A 20,054-nucleotide genomic window follows, 5' to 3' on the forward strand; every position below is an offset into this window, starting at 1 on the left:
TTTTTTTGTATTTATCCACCTTGGTATTTGTCGTGCTCCCTACATCAACAGATTTATATATTTCATCCATTTTCAGCCATTATTTCTTTGAACATTGTTTCTTATCTATTCTCTCTATTCTTTTCTTCTGGGATTATATTTTTTCATATCTTTTTCTTTCTTTATATTTTCCATCTCCTTGTGTCTCTGTGCTGCAATCTTGGTAATTTCTTATGACTAGTCTTCCGACGAGTCTTCCAGTTCTCTAATTTTCTCTTCCACCATATTTAACCTACTGTTTAGCACTCTACTCAGTTTTTATTCCCTAGGGTAATATTTTTCCTTTTTATATTATGTTGGCTAGTGTTCAAACCATTATTTATTTTTTATTCTACTTTATTTCTTTAAACATATCACATATAATTATTTTATAGTTGAATCCATTCTAATATCTTAAACAGTTATGAGACCAAATCTTGTTTCTCTGAGTCTTTTTATGATTTTTGTTTCTTTGGGGGTGTACAAGCTCATATTTGACTGACGTTAAACTGTGGAAATTCTGAGGGCCTCTACTGGGGATCTGGAGGGGCTTCGTGTGTTCTGCCAAGGACAGGAGATGTCTGTGACTTAGCTCACTGGGGACTCCTGGCTCTTGTAGGGGTTGGAGGTGCTCCGATTCAGTCTCTGCCACCTGAGAAGCACAAAAATGAGTGCTGGGGCCCATTAAAAGCCTCTTTGCCATCACATGTGCACCACACTCTGGGGATTCCACCTCACAGTAACCGCTCTATGAATGCACTTGTCTGTGGGAGCCCCTCCAAACCCCCCGAGACCTTCGGCCTCTCATCTTGCTCATTTCAGGAGCCCAGCTGCCCCCTGCCCTGATTTCTTCCCTGTCCGATCAGTCCTGCAGCCAGCTGTCTAATCACTCTTCCTCGAGCATGATTCTGATGTTTAGAGTGTAAATCCCTCAGGTTTGTATCACTGGTCACCTTTTTGAAAGTATTGCTGCTAGATTAGCGAACGTGCACCTCACAGTAGCCTTGTGAAAAACAGCCGATAAACTTTCCTTTTCAGTGGCTTCCTCGCACCTTCAGAGCAAACCCATACCCCTCAGTGCTGCCCTGACGTCCTTCTAGCTCTGGCCCCCTCCCACCTTTAAAACAGTGTCACCCGCTCACCGTTTCATGCGTCCTGCAGTCCCGCCACCTGGAACTTCTCAAACCTTCTCTTCCTTCTTCTCGTGGGTCCCTCTGATGAGCATGTTCTGCCATCACTCGCCCTGCCTTTCCTTCAAGGTTTGGCTCCAGTGCTGACTCTTTCGAGACACTTCTCATTTGCCTCCTGAGCTAAACATGCTCTCTCTGCTGTGCATTAAGCAGCACACGCATGCACAGCACAGACAGAAGCATGCAGATCCAGAGGCACACATGCAGCACAGACGCAGAGAACTATACACAGACACACGCACACACACAGACACATCCCTCAGGAACAAACGGCCTGTAGTTAGTCTCTGAGTTCCCTTTCCTCTTCCCTGATTCTCTCAAGCTGCTTTTTAATTAAGGTCAGGCTCCTTTTCATCATTGTAGGAAAGATGAACCAACCCCACCTTTAATAGTCCTTCTCCATAAAGGGGAAGTGTATGTGTAACTTCCTGCGTCTGTTAGAGGGAGGAGGACGGTGGAGGCTGCCCTGGGAAGACGGAAACGTCCCGGCTGCGGACTCACAGCCGGGGGCCCCCCGAAGGTGTTCAACACGGGCGCTGGGACTGGGGGTGGGTACATGCAGCGCTCTCAGGGGACGTCACGCTTAAGAGCTAAAAGGCTAAACAGGCTTTTTACTAATCTGTATTTCATATGGCAAAGAGGAAACAGGCCGAGGCACCATTTTGAACGTATGGTCCCCTCTTAAACGAACCAGTGGCCGCCGCATCTGGGCTCAGAAAGGTGTCGGAGCAGAGGCAGGGGTCGGCTTGCGGCGCGCACGCCTGCTGTCCCGCCGACGGGGCCTTGCTTCCCAGAGGACTCTGCTTTCTCCCAAAGCCGCCTGGTGGGTAACAGTCACCTGATTTGGGGGCTAAGCAGCTTCAGGTTTTCCTTGTGATATTTGAAACTTTGCATATTTTATTTCTTGCCAACAGTTACAGCGAGACATTTTGTTTTTTAAAAAACAAAACAAAACATTCCAATGACTTTTTCATGTTAGTCTCTACAAACCAGGCTAAGAGTTACCTAAAGAGAGTGCTGTGTCCTGCTTGACTCATTAGCCTTGTTTTGGAGTTCGCTAACAATTGCAACATGTAATTTTTTTTATCCTCACTTGAGGATGTTCTTATTGATTTTAGAGAGAGGGGAAGGGAGGGAGAGGGAAAAAAAACATCAATGTGAGAAAGAAACATCGGTTGGTTGCCTCCTGTAAGCAGCCCAACCAGGGATCGAACCCACAACCTAGGCATGTGCCCTGACCAAGAATTGAATTCTCAAGCTTTTGGTGTATGGGACGAAGTTGCTCCACCCAACTGAGCCACCCGTCCAGGACAAAATGTGCCTTTTCTAAAGTCAGGACAACTTACGTGTAAATAAAGAAACATTAATCCAAAATGCCTCCCTGCCGATAGGTCTTTGCTGCTAATTCTACACTGGAAAATGACTCTCCCACCAGCCTGAAATGCAAAGGGCCACTGAGTCTGCTGGTGGGGTGCCAGGGTTTCCTCCCGGCTCCGCCACTTCCTCACTCCGTGCACTCCTTGAGTGTGGGCTGGGCCCCTAACCTCGACAGGGAAGCCCTCTCAGTCTCTCACATCTCAGCTGGAAGGGGGCGATCAGATCCTCCCTTGGAGGAATGTGTGATGGGCGGGGGAGGCGGGATGCCAAGGGGCTCAGTGCCTGGGGGGGGGGGGTGATATGAGAGGGGATACCACCCTGGAGGCGGGGAGCTGGGGGTCGCCACCAACGACCTGTCTTCTTCATTGCCCGCTGCAGGGCTGGTGCCGGTAAGCAGTGTGTTACTACAACCAGAAGGGCGTGTTTTTCGGGAAAGGAGAGTCTTTCCGGGCCTCATGGCAGCTTGCCTGGGGGCAGCCCACCGAGCTGCGGTGGCAAAGCTGTCAATGCGCATGGTCGGCGGTGTGCGTGGCTGGCGTGGCCGGCTCCACGCACAGCAGCTCCGTGCCCGGTGCCTCTGGGGTACACACCCACAGGCGGCGGGGCTCTGCTCTCCACCGAAGGGTGGGAGGTCAGGCAAACGCGGGCTGGAAGTCAGCCAGATGCGTGTTTTCCTAGCATAATGCCTGGGCCAACTTCTAAATCTGCCAACTGCAGCTTGCAGGCTGTACACTTTGAGATCTTGTCCCACCCTGATTTATTAAGGCCTCCTCCCCAAACTGGGCTCTGTAATGCTGCAGCATTCGAGTGAGCGCACCCCAAAGTCTGCCTGCGGAAGTACACGCACGGTTAAAAACTTTCTGGGGAAAAAGAAAATAAGAGAAGAGATGAACAACATTTAGAGGAGCTCCCATGAGCTCCACGCCTCACTGTCAGGGCACTATAGGTTGTAATTGGGTTGAGGGGTGGTTTCTTTCTTACCTCGACTGTGAGCTTTTCGAAGCCAGAGTTGCCTGATCCTCGGTCGCATTTGTATCCCCACATCCTAACACATCACTCGACACAGAAATGTGTGTTCTGAAAGATCATGTAAAGGAATAGATGGGTGAATGATTCCCCTCGGTTAGCTCAAGCCCTGTGCCCAAGGACACGTGGCGGGCGACAGAACCGGACTATCTAGCCGCTTCCACTGCAGTGCGCCTGTCTCGTGACCGGGCTGTTGGACAGAGGGCCAGGACACAGGTCTGTGGGCTCTTACATCATAGGAATGGAAATACTCTCAGTCTGAGTCCTGAACAATTCACAGGCTGGGTTGTGTTTCTGATTTCTTAATCCTCTAGGTTTCACCGCTTCCCAGTGTATTTCTAGCAGAGAACTCGCCTTGGCACTGCCTTGTGGTGAAACAAGTTAGAACTTCTGTTCCGAAGAAGTGTGCTTCGGGCGATGATGGATTTATGGTCCCCCACCTTTTTTCTTGAGGAGCACCATTTCTTTCCCACACCGTCCAAACCCTGAGCAGATGTATGATGTGACACCGAGGTCTTGTGTAATGGTTTGCTGAGTAGGATCGCTCGCCACTGGGAGGATAAGGAGGTGTCACTCTGGCCACCAGGGCACGTGAAACATCCTGCCTGGACCCTGGTGCTTTCATCGAAAATCTGAGGCACCACGGTGCCGTGGAAATGGACGCGCCCTGGGAGTCAGATGGTTCGCGATGGACACACCACCCCAGCGGTCCCTACTGTGAGGTGGACAAGCCACACTGCCCCTCAGAGCCTTGCTCTTCTCTCTGTAAAATCAGAGTAGCGCCTCTAAGTGTGTTGTGGGAGCCAGAACAAAATACATACTGCTCCAGAAAAGTTTGGTAAACATTATTTTATTTTATTGCTGGTGAGAAGCAATCTCTTTTTTTGTCCCATGTCAAGGCGAAGTCTACATGCCAACGTCTATTTTCTTGTTTCTTTTCCCCCCCCCCCCGTTTATGGAATCCTAGAAGCCGTTTTCCTCCCGGTCTGTTGTGTCTGAATTAATCATTTTCCCGTCACTCCAGGCACGGCGGGTCCTCCTTCTCTTTCATTCCGCCTCTGGCGGTCTTTTCAAAGTTGCGTGCACATCACCATTGCGCGTGAGTCTCGTAGCGTGTCCTGCTGCTGTCACAGCATATAGACAGACTCAAATGCGGTGCTTCGAAAGGAACTGAAGAGCCACGAGAGCCCATCTGAAGCCAGAACAAGATTTGATGTCAGATGACGGTGTGAGACGTGCACTTTCAAAACTGCTGGAGTTTCTCCTGGACGGTCGCTCGCACTTGGTTCTCATCTATCCACACGAAACAGGAGAACAGCATTCAGCTCTACCTCACCTCACCGAAGGGCCCCGCCAACGGGGACTCGGAGTGTGTGGCTGTCCAAAAACAACTGGAACCAGAGACAGTGTGTGTGATTCCCAGACCGACAGGTAAAGCTGGAGGTGACCCACAGAAATAACCTGCAGACGGGTTTGTAAAGGATCACAGTGAAATAGCTAATGACATCCACTCCGTTTGGTTTGGATAAGCAAAACAGAAGCCACAACCGGGAGCTTAAGAAGCTTTGTGAAAGTAGTAAAGTCTACGAGGATAATGATGACAACAGAATAGACTAAAAATTGACCAGAAGGAAGAAAACTTCAGAGACCTTATGTTTGTGAGGTGGTCATGTCCGGGACAGATGACTATGACTTTTAGGTCAGATTCTTTTGAAGCTTCTTTTAAGGCCTTTTAAATTGCATTTGATTACACTCACATTTGTAATCATTCATGGGCTCAGGTTATGAGTCCAGAATCTGGACTCATAAATGTTATTAATGTCCTTTTGTATCCAATGTCATTGTTCTGCTCTGGACATCAAAACTCTAGAGCCAGAGGTGATTTCGCATCGTACATCTCTCCGAAATGTCCATGTGAGAATGTCGCTCTAACATGAATGCGCTGGGAGGTAGGCGAGCCCACGTGCACTTCACAGGGAAGGAACGAAACTGCTCTGGAGGAGCCTCACTGTGAGCCTCTGCAGACTCTGCCCTGTGCTGATTCTATTACAACAAAATCGAAGAGTGAAATCCCGAAATGACAACAGTCCTCATGGAGTGCGACTGGCCAGGGCAGGAACAGGGGAGTCGGTGTGTTGCGAATTCTCTTCCTCTCCCGCCTGCACCCAGTTAGTCAGGAAATCGTCAGCCAGCACCTCAAGCTCCGCCCGGGGCCTCCTCAGTTCTCACTCTCGGCCCGGGCCGTCCTTCCTCCCAAGCGCCCTCTTCACTCAGCTGGGCTGAGAGAGCCTGTTGCCGGTCCCCAGCCTCCACAGCTCACCGTGCAAACGCTGTCCTGTCACGCCCCTGATCCCCTCTCTGAGTAAAAGCCTGACTCCTCACCGAGGCCTGGAAGGCCCTGACCACCCCGCCCCTCATCTGCCTTAACTTACTTCCTGCCAAGTTGTCATCGCTACTGCTGTTAGCCAGCTCCCCGGTGTCGGGGACATAATGGATACACAATACATATCTGTTGAGTGAACAAGTGAGTAGCAGCGAACTTAGAAGTACTTCCTGGAAGTCACCGTGTGCATGGTGTGGTGATGGCCACTTTGGGCGGCAGATCGGAAGTAAAGGTAGATCTTGATTCTTGTCCTCTTCTGGATGGGGAGTGAACTGGTCTCAAGGGATAGAAATCCACCCTCAACTGAGCCAAAGGGAGCGTCCGTCTCTGAGAACCGTCTTCAGGAAGTGCGAGCTGGCAGCTGGACGCACACACCTGCACGACCCTTCTCCCTGTTCAGTTGTCATCCACGTGCTGGCTTCATTCTCTCCGGGTGGTACCCCTCAACGCTCAGCCAGAGACCCGGGCCCCTCTTGGCTGCTGCCTCCGTTTCCTGTGGCTGCTGTCACGACGACCAGCTCATGGGTGTAAAACCATAGGAATTTATTCTTTCAATTCTGGAGGCCAAAACCTCAAAATTAGTTCCACTGGACTGAAGTCAGCGTGCTGGCCGCACTCTGCTCCCTCCAGAGGCTCCAGGGAAGCACCTATCCGTTCCTCGTCTCCTCTGGCTTCTCCCAGCTGCGGCCGCCTTGGCTTGTGGCCGCGCCCCTCCCATCCCTGGCTCCTGGTACGCCGCCTCTCCTCCTCTTCCTTAGAAGGATGTAGGCGATGGCGTTTAGAGCTGCCAGAAGATGCAGGATAATCTCCCCATCTCAAGATTCTTAATCACATCCGCAAGGACCCGCCCCCTCCATATATGGGTTCCAGGGATTTGGACACAACTCCTTTGGGGGGGCCTCTTTTGGCCTACCGCACCCACCATCCATCACCACCCAGGACTGACAGGAGAAAGATGAGGATTCCCACCAGCTCTAGTCAGGAAAAATCCTGACTCAGACCCACCGGGATCCTCGGACCGACTGCAGGGAGGTAGGGGCGGAAAGAGTGTTTGGGAGGCATGCTAGAGCCATGTGGTGGGAGTAAGGAGGTGGGACCACTATTCTGGAAAGAAGAGCAGGGTGGGGAGGGTACTGGGCAGACAAAAGCCGGAGCTCCATAGGCGGCACGTGGGCACACAGAAGGGAGTGATGGAAGAAAGTGTATTTAAACACTAGCACCCTTGCAAACTCCGAGGGCTCTCGATGCTCATTGAGCTTGCCAGGTGATTGAAGAAGAACCCCCTCTGAGAACCAGGAGAAAGGTTTTCTAGAACAGAAGGCTGTAGGGCCATGCCTTTTGTGGACTCTTGCTGGGCACGAGGCATCAGCACCAGCCAGGGCTTACTGGCATGGATGTGCTTGTTGCTTTGTTTCAGAAAAGAGATGCTGCATTTCTGTTTCATCAATCTAGTTTATTTAACGATCTTTCCCTCGCTGCAGAATGACGCAAATTTGCTCAGGTCTTTTAGGTTGTCAGCTTCAGCCGGGTAAGTCTGGGAGGACACGCTGGGCCAGCAGACAGGAGCACGCGGGCCCTCCTGGCGCAGGCGTGCCGGTCGCCTCCAGGGGCGCTCCAGTCCAGGTGGAGGGGCCAGAGGCTTCCAAGGCCGGGAACCGACCGCAAACGGTGGGATTCCGGAACACGGGGACTCTAAGCAGTGTTAGCGTCATAGGAATCGGAGGACGCAAGGCCAGTGAAATCCTTGGCCGGGACTCCTCGCTACTTAGTTACGGGTGGCTACCTTTCGACCTAGTTGGTGCGCTCCACTGATGAGACAGCAGGAGCCCCAGCGTCTAAGCACAGTAAACCCCTCTCCTGGGGGCACGGGGTATGGGGAAGGCCTGCCGGGGTGAGCCGAAGGAAAGACCGCGAAATGCAGATGCCGATGAGGGGCCTGGCCGCTGTCCCCAACGTTGAGACCAGAGGTATTTATTTAAGGGGACACAGGGCATTTGTGGGCTTGGCAGCGACTGGACGCCTGGGGCGATTTTCCGAGCCAGAAAACGAGAGAGGTCAGACAGCGGGAGGAACTTTCCCAGCCACTTCGTCCCACACAGCAATCACCGAATTTTCAGAAATGCCAAGCGGAGCTCCGGGGCGATCCGGCACCCTGAGCCCGGGCCACGGTCCCAGCCACCCCCGTCGCCTCGCCGCCCCTTCGCCCCACGTCCCGCCACCGGCAGGGGGCGCCCGCACGCGGCTAAAAGGCGCTGCCGGTGGCGGGCGGCCTCAGTGCGGAGCTCGGCGGCTGGTACGCGGGCCGGGAGAGATCAGCGCGGGGCTGGGGCGCGGCGGGCACAGCGCAGGGCGCACACACCTACACGGACGGCGGGGACCCGACGGCGGCGCCTCAGTGCTCCCCGACTCCGGCCCACCGCCCACCGACCAGCCCCTCGCCCCCGCCCAGCCCCCCGCGCACCTCGGGGTCCCGATGGCGCCCGAGGCCGGGGCGCCCCCGCGCGCGTGGCGCCTGCTGCCCTGGGCGGCGCTGCTGCTCCTGGCAGCGCTGCTGCCCGTCGTCTCCGCGGCGGGGGCTTCAGGTACGCGCAGCCCGGGCTGGGCTGCCTCGCTCTCCGCGCCTCCTCACCACTTCTCTGTCCACCTCCATGCACATCCACCCCGTCTGTCGCTCCGGGGACCGCCGCCCCGCTCTGTGCTGGCTGCGTGTCGTGTCACTAACCTGTGCGTCCTCATCGCTCGCGGGTCAGGGCGCCGAGGGGCGGCCGGGGACGCAGAATCTGGGCGCTGGGAGCCCCGCGCGCCGGAGGAGGGAGCAGGGACACCGTCGGCGCCTGGGGACCTCAGTGCCCTCAGTTTCAACTTTGACGGCGAACGCCCAGGGGTCGGGAGACTTGAGCCGTCTAACTTCCTAGGAAGATTCAGGCACCGTGGGGTGGGGGAGAAAAGCGACTTCTTGGCGCTGCGGCGGGGTGGGGTGCTGCTTCCCTTTGCCCAGAATTTCCCCGCGACATCCTTATTCCCTTCGGTTCACCTGCCCCGAGGCGGCAATGACTGTAGGTGGCAGACGGGTAGGACTGTTTCGGGGGCGGCGGGGAAAGGTTGGTACCGTGGCGCCCAAGGGCAGTCGCACTCACGTGGACGCCGCTCATCTTGGTGAGGACCTAGGAGCTGCGCGATGACATTTGTCCTGAGCCGAGGGACAGGGAATTTGGAGAGTCAGTTCGGGAGAAGCTCACCCTTCCCTCGAAGGCTAAGGCTGGAGACAGGATGGATGTTTTCTTTGGGGGCTGAAATGTGAGGGACGCTTTTCAGAAAATGCCAGCGTGCTGTTGTCAGATTTCTTGTACCAGGCAAGTTTGTGGGGGGTTTTTTAACCCCTAAGCCTTCGGTGGCCCTTGTTCCCACTTCCTGTACAGGCATTTTCACACTAGAAATTGTGTGACTTTTATTCATGTCATCGGTTTGCAGGAATCCAAGAAGTCAACATTTTTGTCAGTATCGTTCTGTCCCAGCTGGGTTATAAAAATTCAGATGCAATTACAATGAGGGCCATTTTTTTTCTCTCTCTCTGTAGCCCTCCTACTACTAGGGAAAGGGGAAAACTGGGGGTCACATTGCCTTCTGATCCTTTTTTTTGGTGGGTACCTCAGGCACAGTGCTTGCTTCAGGTTTACACCGAGCGCTTGGATGCCAAATGCCACTTTTTCCTACCCATAAAAGACAGTATTAGTTGTAGGTTTTGTTTTCCTCTCTGTCACCCATCTCTAGGAAAGCAGTCACTGAACATTTTGTACAGTATTTAACAAGAATAAAACTATTTTAAAGCCTTTCGACTTCCCCACATACAACCCATGGCTTTTTTTTTCTTCCCTGAATTAAAATTTCCTGAATGTTGAAAGCGTTTTTGTTGTAGAAAACAGACTGAAGTGGAAGGGCAGCCAAACTGGCTTCACGGTGGTGGCAGCTCCACTGCTGTCAGTTGCGACGGCCACCTGCCTCGGGTCCCTTCCAGCTGGCCTGGCGCGGGGTTGCTCGCGGCGCCCCCGGGCCTGCTGCCCCCTGCGTCACTGAGCTGTGACCTGCTGGCCCTGGGGCTCCTGCTGGTGCGGCTCCCTAGTGCATGGGCGGGGTGTGCACCGTGAGACGGTGACCGGGCTAGAGATGGACAGAGGAGGAGAAGCCCATTTTGAAATGGATATTTACTGCATTTAAATGAAATACTAGGAGGAAGACCCAGACGGAACCTGCAGAGAGCTCCTCGTGCCGTGAAAGAGGTCGTGGGGCACATAGCTCATTTCGTCTGCCCCTCCAGAAGCCTTCCTGTTTGTGTCCGGGTTCGACAGCCAGGCGGCAGCCCCTTCTCTGGCCACATCCACGCGTGCGCCCAGCGAGCGGAGGCAGTCAGACCCTCCCCTGCGCCACCCCTCCCCGCCCTTGGGGCCAGGGTCTCTGTAATGAAATCACCAAAAGCCACATGAATAGCAGCAGATCACCACAGCTCAGAAGGATTTTCCCTAAAAGAGAGGTGATTCGCAGGGCAACCCTTCACCTGGGTCCATTAAAATGTGAAAAGAAATAAGCGAGCGATGCTCCCCGCCCCCCCCCGCCCCCGCCCCTCCATGACGGAGACATTTTTCTGAAAACAGTGGACCAAGAGGAGGGGCCGCTGCCTCTCCGCTGTGGCCCAGCCTGCCTCCGGCCCTGTGGTGTGCCCATCCGGCCGCTGCCCTCTTCGCGAGGAGGGCGTGACTGCGCCTGTTCCCTGCGTTTGGTGCATCAGAGCCCACCCACATGGAAGGGCTGTTTGATTCATCAGCGGAGCATACAGTTCATTACTGTGGCAGGGAAGGTGGTCACAGAATTGCGCAGAGACCCTTCACACCCCTGGAAAGACCACCAGACAGTGGCAGTGCATTATCAGTGTCTTAGTTTCCTATTGCTGAGTAACAAATTACCACAGCCTTAGTGGCTGACAACCATATAATTGATTGCCTTACAGTTCGCGAGGTCCAAAGAGAGAAACAGGCCCCAGGGGGTTAACGTCGGTGTCGCGTTTCTTCTGCCGGCTCTCGGGCAGAGTCCAGCCTCACCCTTTCCAGCTTCTAAGGGTGCCCCTGTCCCCCGCTCACGACCCCCATCAGCAGTCTCCCCTTCTATGCACACATCACCTTCTCTGGCTCTGACCTTCCTGATGGCTCCTTCCCACAGGACAATCTCCCCATCTCCAGATCCTTAATTTAACCGCCCCTGCAAAGCCCCTCTTGCTAAGGGAGGTTGCCTATTCACAGGTTACAGAGATTCGGACACGCACATCTTGGGGGGCCATTATTCTGCTATCGCAGCGTGAGGTGGGTTTCAGGGGGAAGCCCCATCACGCTTTGCCAGTGGAGGATTGGGCTTCTCATTGTTCCTTATAGAATTTGGGAGTTTCTTGAATTACAATTAAACCTCTCATCAGGAGCTTTTATTTTAGTTAGAAAATATAGAGACATTGAAAGGTATAAAAATAAAGGAGAAAAAAAAGAATAAATAGGTATTTCCTTGTTAACCTGTAGAATGTTTATGTCAGGATAGAACCGTGTAGCTGGGGTGGGGAGGCATATTGTTTCACTCTTTCCCCTACCAATGCAGTAGACTTGTGCTAGAGCATTTGGAATTCGGGAGGTATTGGTTATGTGTATAAGCGAACATCCTCTTTTTCTTCCTTCTAGAAGTTATCCTTGTCTTGCCTGGAAAGAATATGAATTAATTCAATTTGGGGGAATTGTGTTATTATTATTTAATTAAGGAAAATTCTCTGGTATAGAACAGATGGTTAAGACTTAGAAATTGTGAATACAGAATGTTAGTGCCACTGCGTATTAGGTGATGTCACGTGGAAGAGAGATTTTTCTCCCAGTTCCTTCTTTTTCCGCTCCTACCCTGGCAGGCGACCGTGTATGCGCGCCATGGCCCTTAGAGGGCGCTCCTGGCCTTCTGGCCGCACTGCCACCGCCCCGGGGACCCCCGGCGCTAAGAGCATTAGGACGTTCAGTTACCTGCTTTGGTTTTCCTTTAGTGTTTGTCTTTTTTTTTCTTTTTCCAACTTTGCTACTTGTTAGTAATTTTCAACTGACCGTTGGTGAGAAAGAAGTCGAAGCCTAAACCTAAAGCTGGGTCAGCAGCCTTAGCAGGTCCTGCCCAAGCTGCAACAACTGGGGGACTCAGAGGGACCAGGGACACCGAGGGGTGGCAGCTGCCTCCTTGCACTGGATCTCAGTTTTGAGTGACTTTTGATTAATCGGTCTCTCGAAGTACCCCCTCCCTTCTTCCACCCTCAGTGGGTTTTTTGTTTGTTTTTGGGTTTTGGGGTTTTTTTGTACCAGGGAGAGTGAGGGGACTCCCAGGCAGTTTTGCAAGCACAGCGGAGTCCCCGGAGAGCTGTGCACGTCGCCGCCTCGTTTCCCTGCTGTGGCCCTTGTGTGGGGAGAGAGTGATTAAACTACAGCATCATCACAATCTAGAACGTACCAGCCACTTAATTCCATTTTTATTTTTATGAGTTCTTGGGGGTGTATTTTAATGTCTCTTTAATAACAACCAGCAGTTAAAAGCGCCGCAGAGCTCACCCTTGTCCCTGCATGTCATTTCACGTAACTTTCACAGCGACCTTGTGACGTTGGTAACATTCTCGGTTCGGAGAGGTTGCTGGGGTTGTCAGCTGCCTGGCATGGGGCCGCCTCAGGCCTTGGACCCCAGTGTTCTGGACCCGAACCCCAGCTCCCCCTGCAGACACCCCTGGCTCCCGTCGCCTCCCCTCGCTTTGGGTGCTGTCTGTCTTTCCTCGTTCTCCGTCCTGAGGTTGGGGTGCGGGGCGCCGCCATTTCGGACTCGCTCAGGGCCCCCTTCTCACTCTGCATGCCCCTCCCGTCGCTGCTGGCTGCCTGCGCGGTTGTATCGCACCTGGAAGCCTGTTCATCTCGAGTAGGGTTTGACTGTCAACCCTGTTCCCTGTTATAAAGTATGTTTGGTATTTGGATATAAGCAAGATCCTCACTGGGGGAAGTGCCCTTCGCTTAGTGGGTCCGGGGACAACTTGCCCTTGAGCACTGCCCCGGGCGCAGTTTGTTAGGTCAACCTTTCACCATTTCATACTGTGGTTCTCGGTGAACGTTGCTCTCAGGATGGAATTCACAACTCTGAGCCTGTCAGCCTTGCATTTTAACCAGGAGGCTCCTCAGAGTCAAGGGTGTTCCCAGCAGCCCATTTAAATCAGGGGTGGAGGGCGGGGAAGGGGCTATGGACAGTGTGGCCCAGGTTAGGACAGCCCCGGGGAGGGCGGGGATCAGACTGGACGGTCCGCGACAACCGTATTTGGGCTGGACCTTGATGGAAGGCAAGGGAGGACGTTGCGGGCGGAGGAACAGACCCTGCTGCACGCGGGCAGGCACAGAGGCCAGAAGCCGCGCCCCGTGTTTGAGGAAACATGAGCGTTCTGGGCGGCCCCTGCAGGGTGGCCCTGGGGGCAGCAGTGGCGTTGGGGCTGGGGGGGGGTCAGCAGCAGCCAGGGCAGGAAGGTCCTGGAGTTCGAGCACAATCCAAAGCAGCCGTGGTCCCTGGAGGAGTGTCCACCACGTGACACGTCATGGGGTTGGCGGGAGGTTGCGTGGGCCGTGCAGTGGAGGCCGCGCTGGAGTCAGGCCGGGGGCGGGGGCAGACGATGCCTCCGTTCCTTGCGCTTGGGGGTCTTTTACGTTTGCTTGTTTATTTGGGATCGGTGAGGGCTGGGGTTTCTTCATTACAATATCGACCAAGCTGACTGTCTCTACTGTCGGTCCTGTCTGAAATGGCTGCTAGGTTCTAGCAAAGTCCCGTGTTGGAATGGGCGCCGGGGCGCCGAGCCCCACGCTCACGTGTGGGGGGACTGGCCGACTGCACAATTCAGGAGGACCCAGCGGTTCAGCAAAAGGCGCTGGGGCCTGTGGATAGGGCTCAGTGTGGTTTCTGAGGGGAAAATCTCCGCGCGAGTAAGTGTAGGAGTCACTGAACCTCCGAGTGGTAAGTCACTTGGATCAAAGAGGAAACAGGTGGCTGTCATTTATGTAGATATTTTAGAGTCTAGGTAGTGACGCTCCACTCTGAAGGCCACCTAAAAATCAACTCATTTCAGGGTTCAGGAGCCACTTTGTCACGGACAGACGCCTGGTCAGAGCCACAGACCAGACTGGGGCGAGCCACGCTGCTCCTGGAAGGAGAGGGGGCAGGGGGTCCCCTGCACGCCTCGAACTAGTTGGCATCCTGGTCAACAGTGTGACCGGGGTTGTATCGTGGCTCCTAATTGGAGATGACGCCAGGTTAGTCCGGAGATGAAATCCCACTGACAGTCACCTGCCACCGTAACCCCAGGGCTGGGCGGGATGGAAGGGGCCAGGGACCCCGGGTGGTCCGGTGTGGTCCCCAGGAGCGCAGGAGGAGCGGCCTTCTCCCGGCGAGGGCTGGGCAGTGCGGCAGGCCGGCCTCTGTGAGCTGCGCCCTGGAGGACCCGGCCGGCGCTGCTGGTGACGGCAGGCGGGTCGTCTGGAGTGACAGAAGGGAGCTGCCTCGTGGCACGGTTGCGTGAGGGCAGCGCCGCCTCAACCTCACGTGTTTTATAAAATGTGTTCAGCCTGTCCGGCCCAGCCACGTGCAGCCATGGGTCGTCCACGGATGCCCCCACGTGGACGTGGGAAGTGGGCGCGTGCCTTTCACAGAAGCCGGCGGTTTACTGTGTTCGCTGCGGTTCAGTTGCCGAGAACGTGAAGGGGCCGCTTGTCCGGCGCCCACTGTGGCGCGCTCTTCTGCCAACCAGAGGGCTCAGGGCTTTTAACTTCCCAATAGTCGTCAAAGGCTGTTTTTTAAATGGTTTTAAAAGTTTTTATCTTGACGTGGTTGGAGATTCACATGGAATTGTAAGAAATAACGCAGGGATTCCATGTGCCCCCCACCAGTTTCTCCCAAAGCTAACGGCGCTCCCAGCAGCAGTGGGGCGTGCGCCCCAGTCAGGACGCCGGCACTTGTGCCGTCCATTGTGTGTGTTTCTGTGTCATTTTGTCCTCTGTGTGGATTGTGTGACCGCCACAGTCAAGACACAGCCTTCCAGCAGAGGGTCCCGTGTTACTCTAACAACCACATCCCCTCCTCCTTCTGCTCCGCCTCAGCCCTTGGCAACGGCCACCGTGTTCTCCGTCTCTGTGGTTCTGTCACTTCAAGAATGTCATGTAAATATAATTGTACAATGTGTGACCTTTAGAGATTGGCAACAGCCTATTTTTAAAGAGTACTTACTTTTGCCCCCTCTGCTTGAGGTCACGACAGTTAGCTTGCCCGGCATTTTGTGTGCGCGAGGGTGTCACACCACGGACGACTTGGCACGGCAGGGAAGTCCTGCTCCTGCCCAGGCCCGAGCCACCTCCCCGGGTTATTGCCGGGCCCTCCTCACCGGTCTCCCCGCTTCTGCCCTCACCCCTTCACTCCGTTCTCAAAACAGTAGCCAGGGGGGTTCTCATCACGCACAAAGTCACAGAACCTTCCAGAAGCTCCCCATCCCTCTCAGATACAAGCCGAAGTCCTAACAGATTTTCAGGGCAGCCCGTGGTCGTCTTCGGCACCGCTCTCAGCTCCAGCCCCCGGCCTCCTTGCTGGGTCTCCAACGTGGTAGATGCCGCCCAGCCCCAGGGCCTCTGCGCCCACTGTTCCTTTGCCTGAACTGCTCTCCTTAAACCTTTATCTGTGGGTTGGCCCCTCACTGTCTTCAGGGGCTTCATGCACCGTCATCTTCTCATTTAACAGTGTCGCCCTGTTCCTTCCCTGGCTCTTCTTATTCTGGCTTCCTTGATCACACCTGAGAGTTCAGTTGCCCCTGACAACGGCCGCCTTCCTCCACTGAAGTGGAACCTCCACGAGGGCAGGGCATCTTGTGGGCTTCGTTCACTGAGGTCTCCTCAGTGCCCACCGAGCTTCCGGTGGGTAGTACAAGCTTCGTAAACATCTGAAGGATGATTGGATCCGCATTCTTTGGTATTCATTACATATGATGGGCATTGAATATACTTACGTAGGTTGACGTGACACCAGCAGGCTATGTGGGGGTGACGAGTGTGGGACAGTCCCCTGTGCCCCTCTCTCCCTAACCCCGGGGGGTGAGCACATGAGTTTTGAAGGGTGTAGGCTCGAGTTGGAAGTCCAGCCTGCGGCAGGAGCGAGGAATCGCATCTACGTAGCACGCTAGCTTCCTGGGGCCGCCACCGCCAAGGTCTGCAAACTGGGTGGTTTGAAACAACAGGCACGCTTTCTGTCATAATTCTGGAGGTTGGAAATCTGAGCTCTGTGTGGCAGCATCATGGTCTCCCTCAAGGCTCCGGAGAAGAAACCTCCCCTGTCTCTTCTCAGCTTCTGGTGGTTTCCAGCAATCCTGCATGCTGCTTGGTTTGCGGACACGTCACTCCATTCTGTCTCTGTTCTCACGTGGTATTCTCCCCACATGAAGACTCCCCGAGTCTTCTTTTAAGTGTACTGGCCATACTGGACTAAGGCCAACCCTAATCAGGCATGATGCTATCTTAACTCGATTACACCTCCAAAAGTCCTATTTCCAAGTCACATTCCCAGGTACTAGGCAGCCCATCTTTCTGGGGGACACCATACGACCCACAACCCATGGAATGCTGATCAACCCAATTCCTCTTGAGTAGGTGAAAGAATTCACAGAGCTTCCAACACTGGGCCACAATTGAGATGTGAGAAGACATGAGTCACTGTGGTATTTTGGGTGCTGGACTGTCACCCGAGAGTGCCAAAGTCCCCCGCACATTCATGGGCTTAATCCGTAGCTCGAGCCTGGCTAGAGCCTTCATTCATAAAGTGAGTAATTAAGTAATTAACTCGGAGCTTCTGTGGGCAAGCGGCTGCGCTAGGCTCTGAGGCACAGCTCACAAACACTTAATAATAAAGAAGTCGGGATCAGTGTGACAATAAAAAACGACCTTGGCTGTGGTAAGTGTAGCCATATAGGATCATCGGGTCCTTGTGTTGTAATTAACATCTCCTTGCCAGATACAGTGTTCAGTTCTGAATGTTTTTACACTGATGTACAGAGAAGTATAAGATCAGCAAGAGAAATCACAAAATTTGTCTGAGGACTTTGCCTGGAGGGCACACTTTGATGTTGACTCAACCTACATGTTTCTTTTTCCTTTTCAGTAAAATTTCTGCCTTTCTTTTCTGTAGCTTCTATTCTCTCGCCGAGATTTCTCAGGGAAGAGATGGGGCAGCCTGCTCTCCGTCCGAACGCCTGCTCTCTGTGACATTCTTAGGCTGTGGGAAGCCACCGCGTTCTCTTCTGCTGTAACAGATGTCCTGGCCCCGCTCCATGTTAAAGACCATTTTCTGCCCCACCCAACAATTTCCTTCTATTATTTTCTGATTGATTGGGAGAATTGAAGCATCTTCTTGTGGTTATTGACTCTCAGAATCCAAACAAACCACAGCCAAAGAGAAGAGAAAGGGGGGACAGGGAAAACTAAGCTCTTCAACTTCCTGAGACCCGGGCTGACCTTATGTCACAGCTGCGTTGGGAGTCCACCGGGGCTCTAATGCCTGGGCGGAAGGGTCTGGGGGGTGAGATGCAAGCTGTCACCTGAGCAGATAGATGTGTGCCTCTCTCATAGAACGTGAGGGTTTTTTGACTTGGGGTCTCTGGGATGAGTCCACAAAGTCCACCGAGGCTCTGAGAGTGTGATCAGTTTTCACACAGGAAGCCAGTCGGAGCGTTCTGGGCCAGGGCCACAGAGAGGGCTCACGTGTCCTCTTCGAGTTCAAGCCGAGGAAGACAGTGCCCCTCCAGGGCCGCACAGGGCCGCACTTTCGGATCGTCCGAGCTGGAGGAGGACTTCCCTCCCCTATTCCCCTGGTCCCTGAGGGTGTTTCCTGTTAGCAGCACACAGCTGACGGTGTGTGGCTGACACCCTCCCTCTTCTTGGCGTGTGCCAGCGGAGGCTTCCCTCAGGAGGTTGGCGGCCACTGCCTTTCCGCTGTGTGTGTGATTGAGTGGCTTGTCTTAATAACTCTGTGTTACCCACTTGGTGGGTGTTTAGATGTTACCTTTGAGGGTGGGGAAAGCACGTTGGAGTCGGGATAGAAATGTCTAGTCACGGAAAGTATTGAAGACTACAGCTGGGAGGTGGATCGAAGAGGGTCGGTTGGATTCGATTGCCCAAGTTTTCTTTCAACTATAAAGATTTTAAAATTCTAATCCCAAGTATATTTCCCAAGATTGAGGAAGATGAGGATCCAAAACCTGCTCTGGCCATGTGAGGAGGGAGATTGGCTGACCTCCCAGGTTGGGAGTCATGCTGGTCATTTCTGATTGTTTGTTTTTTTAATTTACACACACACACACACACACATTTAATTTAGATATATAATTATACATTACATATAATTATATATAAAAATACATATACACACACGTATATATTTACAGAGAGAAGAGGGGACCAGAGAGAGAGAGACAGAGACAGAGACAATGGATCATCAGTTTGTTGTTCCACTTATTTATGCATCATTGGTTGATTCTTGTATGTGCCCTGACCTGGGATTGAACCTGCAACCTTGGTGTATCAGGACAATGCTCTAACCAACTGAGCTACCTGGCCAGGACTTGACCAGGGCTTGAATGGGTTTTCATTGGTGACATCCCTCTTCTGTGGCCCTTCTTTCTCCTACTGTATCAAACATTTGCTGAGTGATTTATGGCTTTCTTTCACATTTTATTTTTACATGAATCCTTGGAGGGCAGCTGTAGAAAAGAGCCTAATTAAATTTGATATTTGCAGAGAGCAGATATTCGGTGGCATATCTGCTTTGTTTGGGGGCGGTGAGAGGGGTGGACACTGTCCTAATTCTAAGCGGGCAAAAATGGGTTCCTCTTGGCCTTCATGCGAAGGTGCTGGCCCTTCTCTTCTCCTGAAAAGCTCTCCCCTCTGCTCCTCCATGGTGCGACTTGTCTCCTGATTCTCCTCTTTCTCACCAGAACTTCAGATTAGAATGCCTCCTCCCCAGCCACGCCTCAGACACCTTTGCTCTCTGCGTCCCCCTGGAGACATCGAGGAGGCCGTTGGTTGGCACACTGGGGCTCTGAGGGAACGCCGGGGCTGGAGTCATCGGCACGCGGACGGCATTTGCAGTCGCAGGACCAGGTGTGCTGGCTCAGGGAGAGAAGACATGCGGGGAGAGAGGGGCCCGAGGCTGGGCTCTGGGCCCTCGGAGGTCTGGGGTTCTGGTGAAGGAGACTGATGATCCGGAAGAGAAAACAAGGAGCAGGGAGTCCTGGAAGGCAGGGAACCATGGGATGAGCGAGAACAGGAGAAGAGGTGCTTCTAGGAGGAGGAGCCCGCCGTTCCTTTTGGATGTAGAGTAGGCCAAGGCCCAAGAGATGAGGATGTGGCAATATGGAGTCTTCTTGACATTCGCACGCACTGGTTCAGTGCAGTGAGCTCACGCTCACCTTCAACTGTTGATGTTCGGTTTTATACCTGTGATTCTGATTTTTCTCCAGGTCTGCATTTACTCCTTTTAGTTATCGTTACAGCTGAGAGACAACAAAGTATAGTAGGAAGAGCAAGCATGGTCTATGGTTTTGGAGAGGTCTGGGTTTGACTACTGTCCCTTAATAGCTGTGTGCTCTTGGCAAGTCACTCAACTCGCTAAGACTCAGAGTCCCCACTTGTGGAATACCAAAGCACAGTACTCACATTTGGAGATTCAAGAGCTAATAGCTACGACAATGTGGACCTCCTTTTAATCACCTCCGGATCCCCAGTGCCTGGCTCAGAAGCTGACATGGGTACTCAGTGTCTGTTGTGGACGGAAACTAAATGGCTGGCACTTAGTAGGTTACAACAAATGTCCAGCCTTCTCTTTTACCTCTCTCTCTATTTTCTTCTTTACCACAAATGGCCCTACTGCAAAACAAACTCTGCGCATTAGGTGTGTCATGCATTTTTCTTCTTCATTAAAAGATTATTTTCCAATGTCGATTC

At 53.2% G+C, this 20,054-nt stretch overlaps 1 protein-coding gene across 1 annotated transcript in view; it reads left to right on the top strand.

Annotated features, from left to right (window-relative positions):
• The first annotated feature begins 8,273 nt into the window (after window positions 1-8,273).
• Window positions 8,274-20,054, top strand: part of FNDC1 (fibronectin type III domain containing 1) — a 77,815-nt gene continuing 66,034 nt past the window's right edge. Inside the window, exon 1 of the mRNA XM_054570180.1 lies at window positions 8,274-8,576. Coding sequence (XP_054426155.1) covers window positions 8,468-8,576 — 109 coding nt within the window. The 5' untranslated portion in view covers window positions 8,274-8,467. The remainder of the gene's footprint in view (window positions 8,577-20,054) is intronic.

The sequence above is a fragment of the Pteronotus mesoamericanus genome, unplaced genomic scaffold, assembly GCF_021234165.1.
Source record: "Pteronotus mesoamericanus isolate MK-2021 breed Mesoamerican mustached bat unplaced genomic scaffold, CSHL_Meso_final contig_20, whole genome shotgun sequence".
Classification (NCBI taxonomy): Eukaryota; Metazoa; Chordata; class Mammalia; order Chiroptera; family Mormoopidae; genus Pteronotus; species Pteronotus mesoamericanus.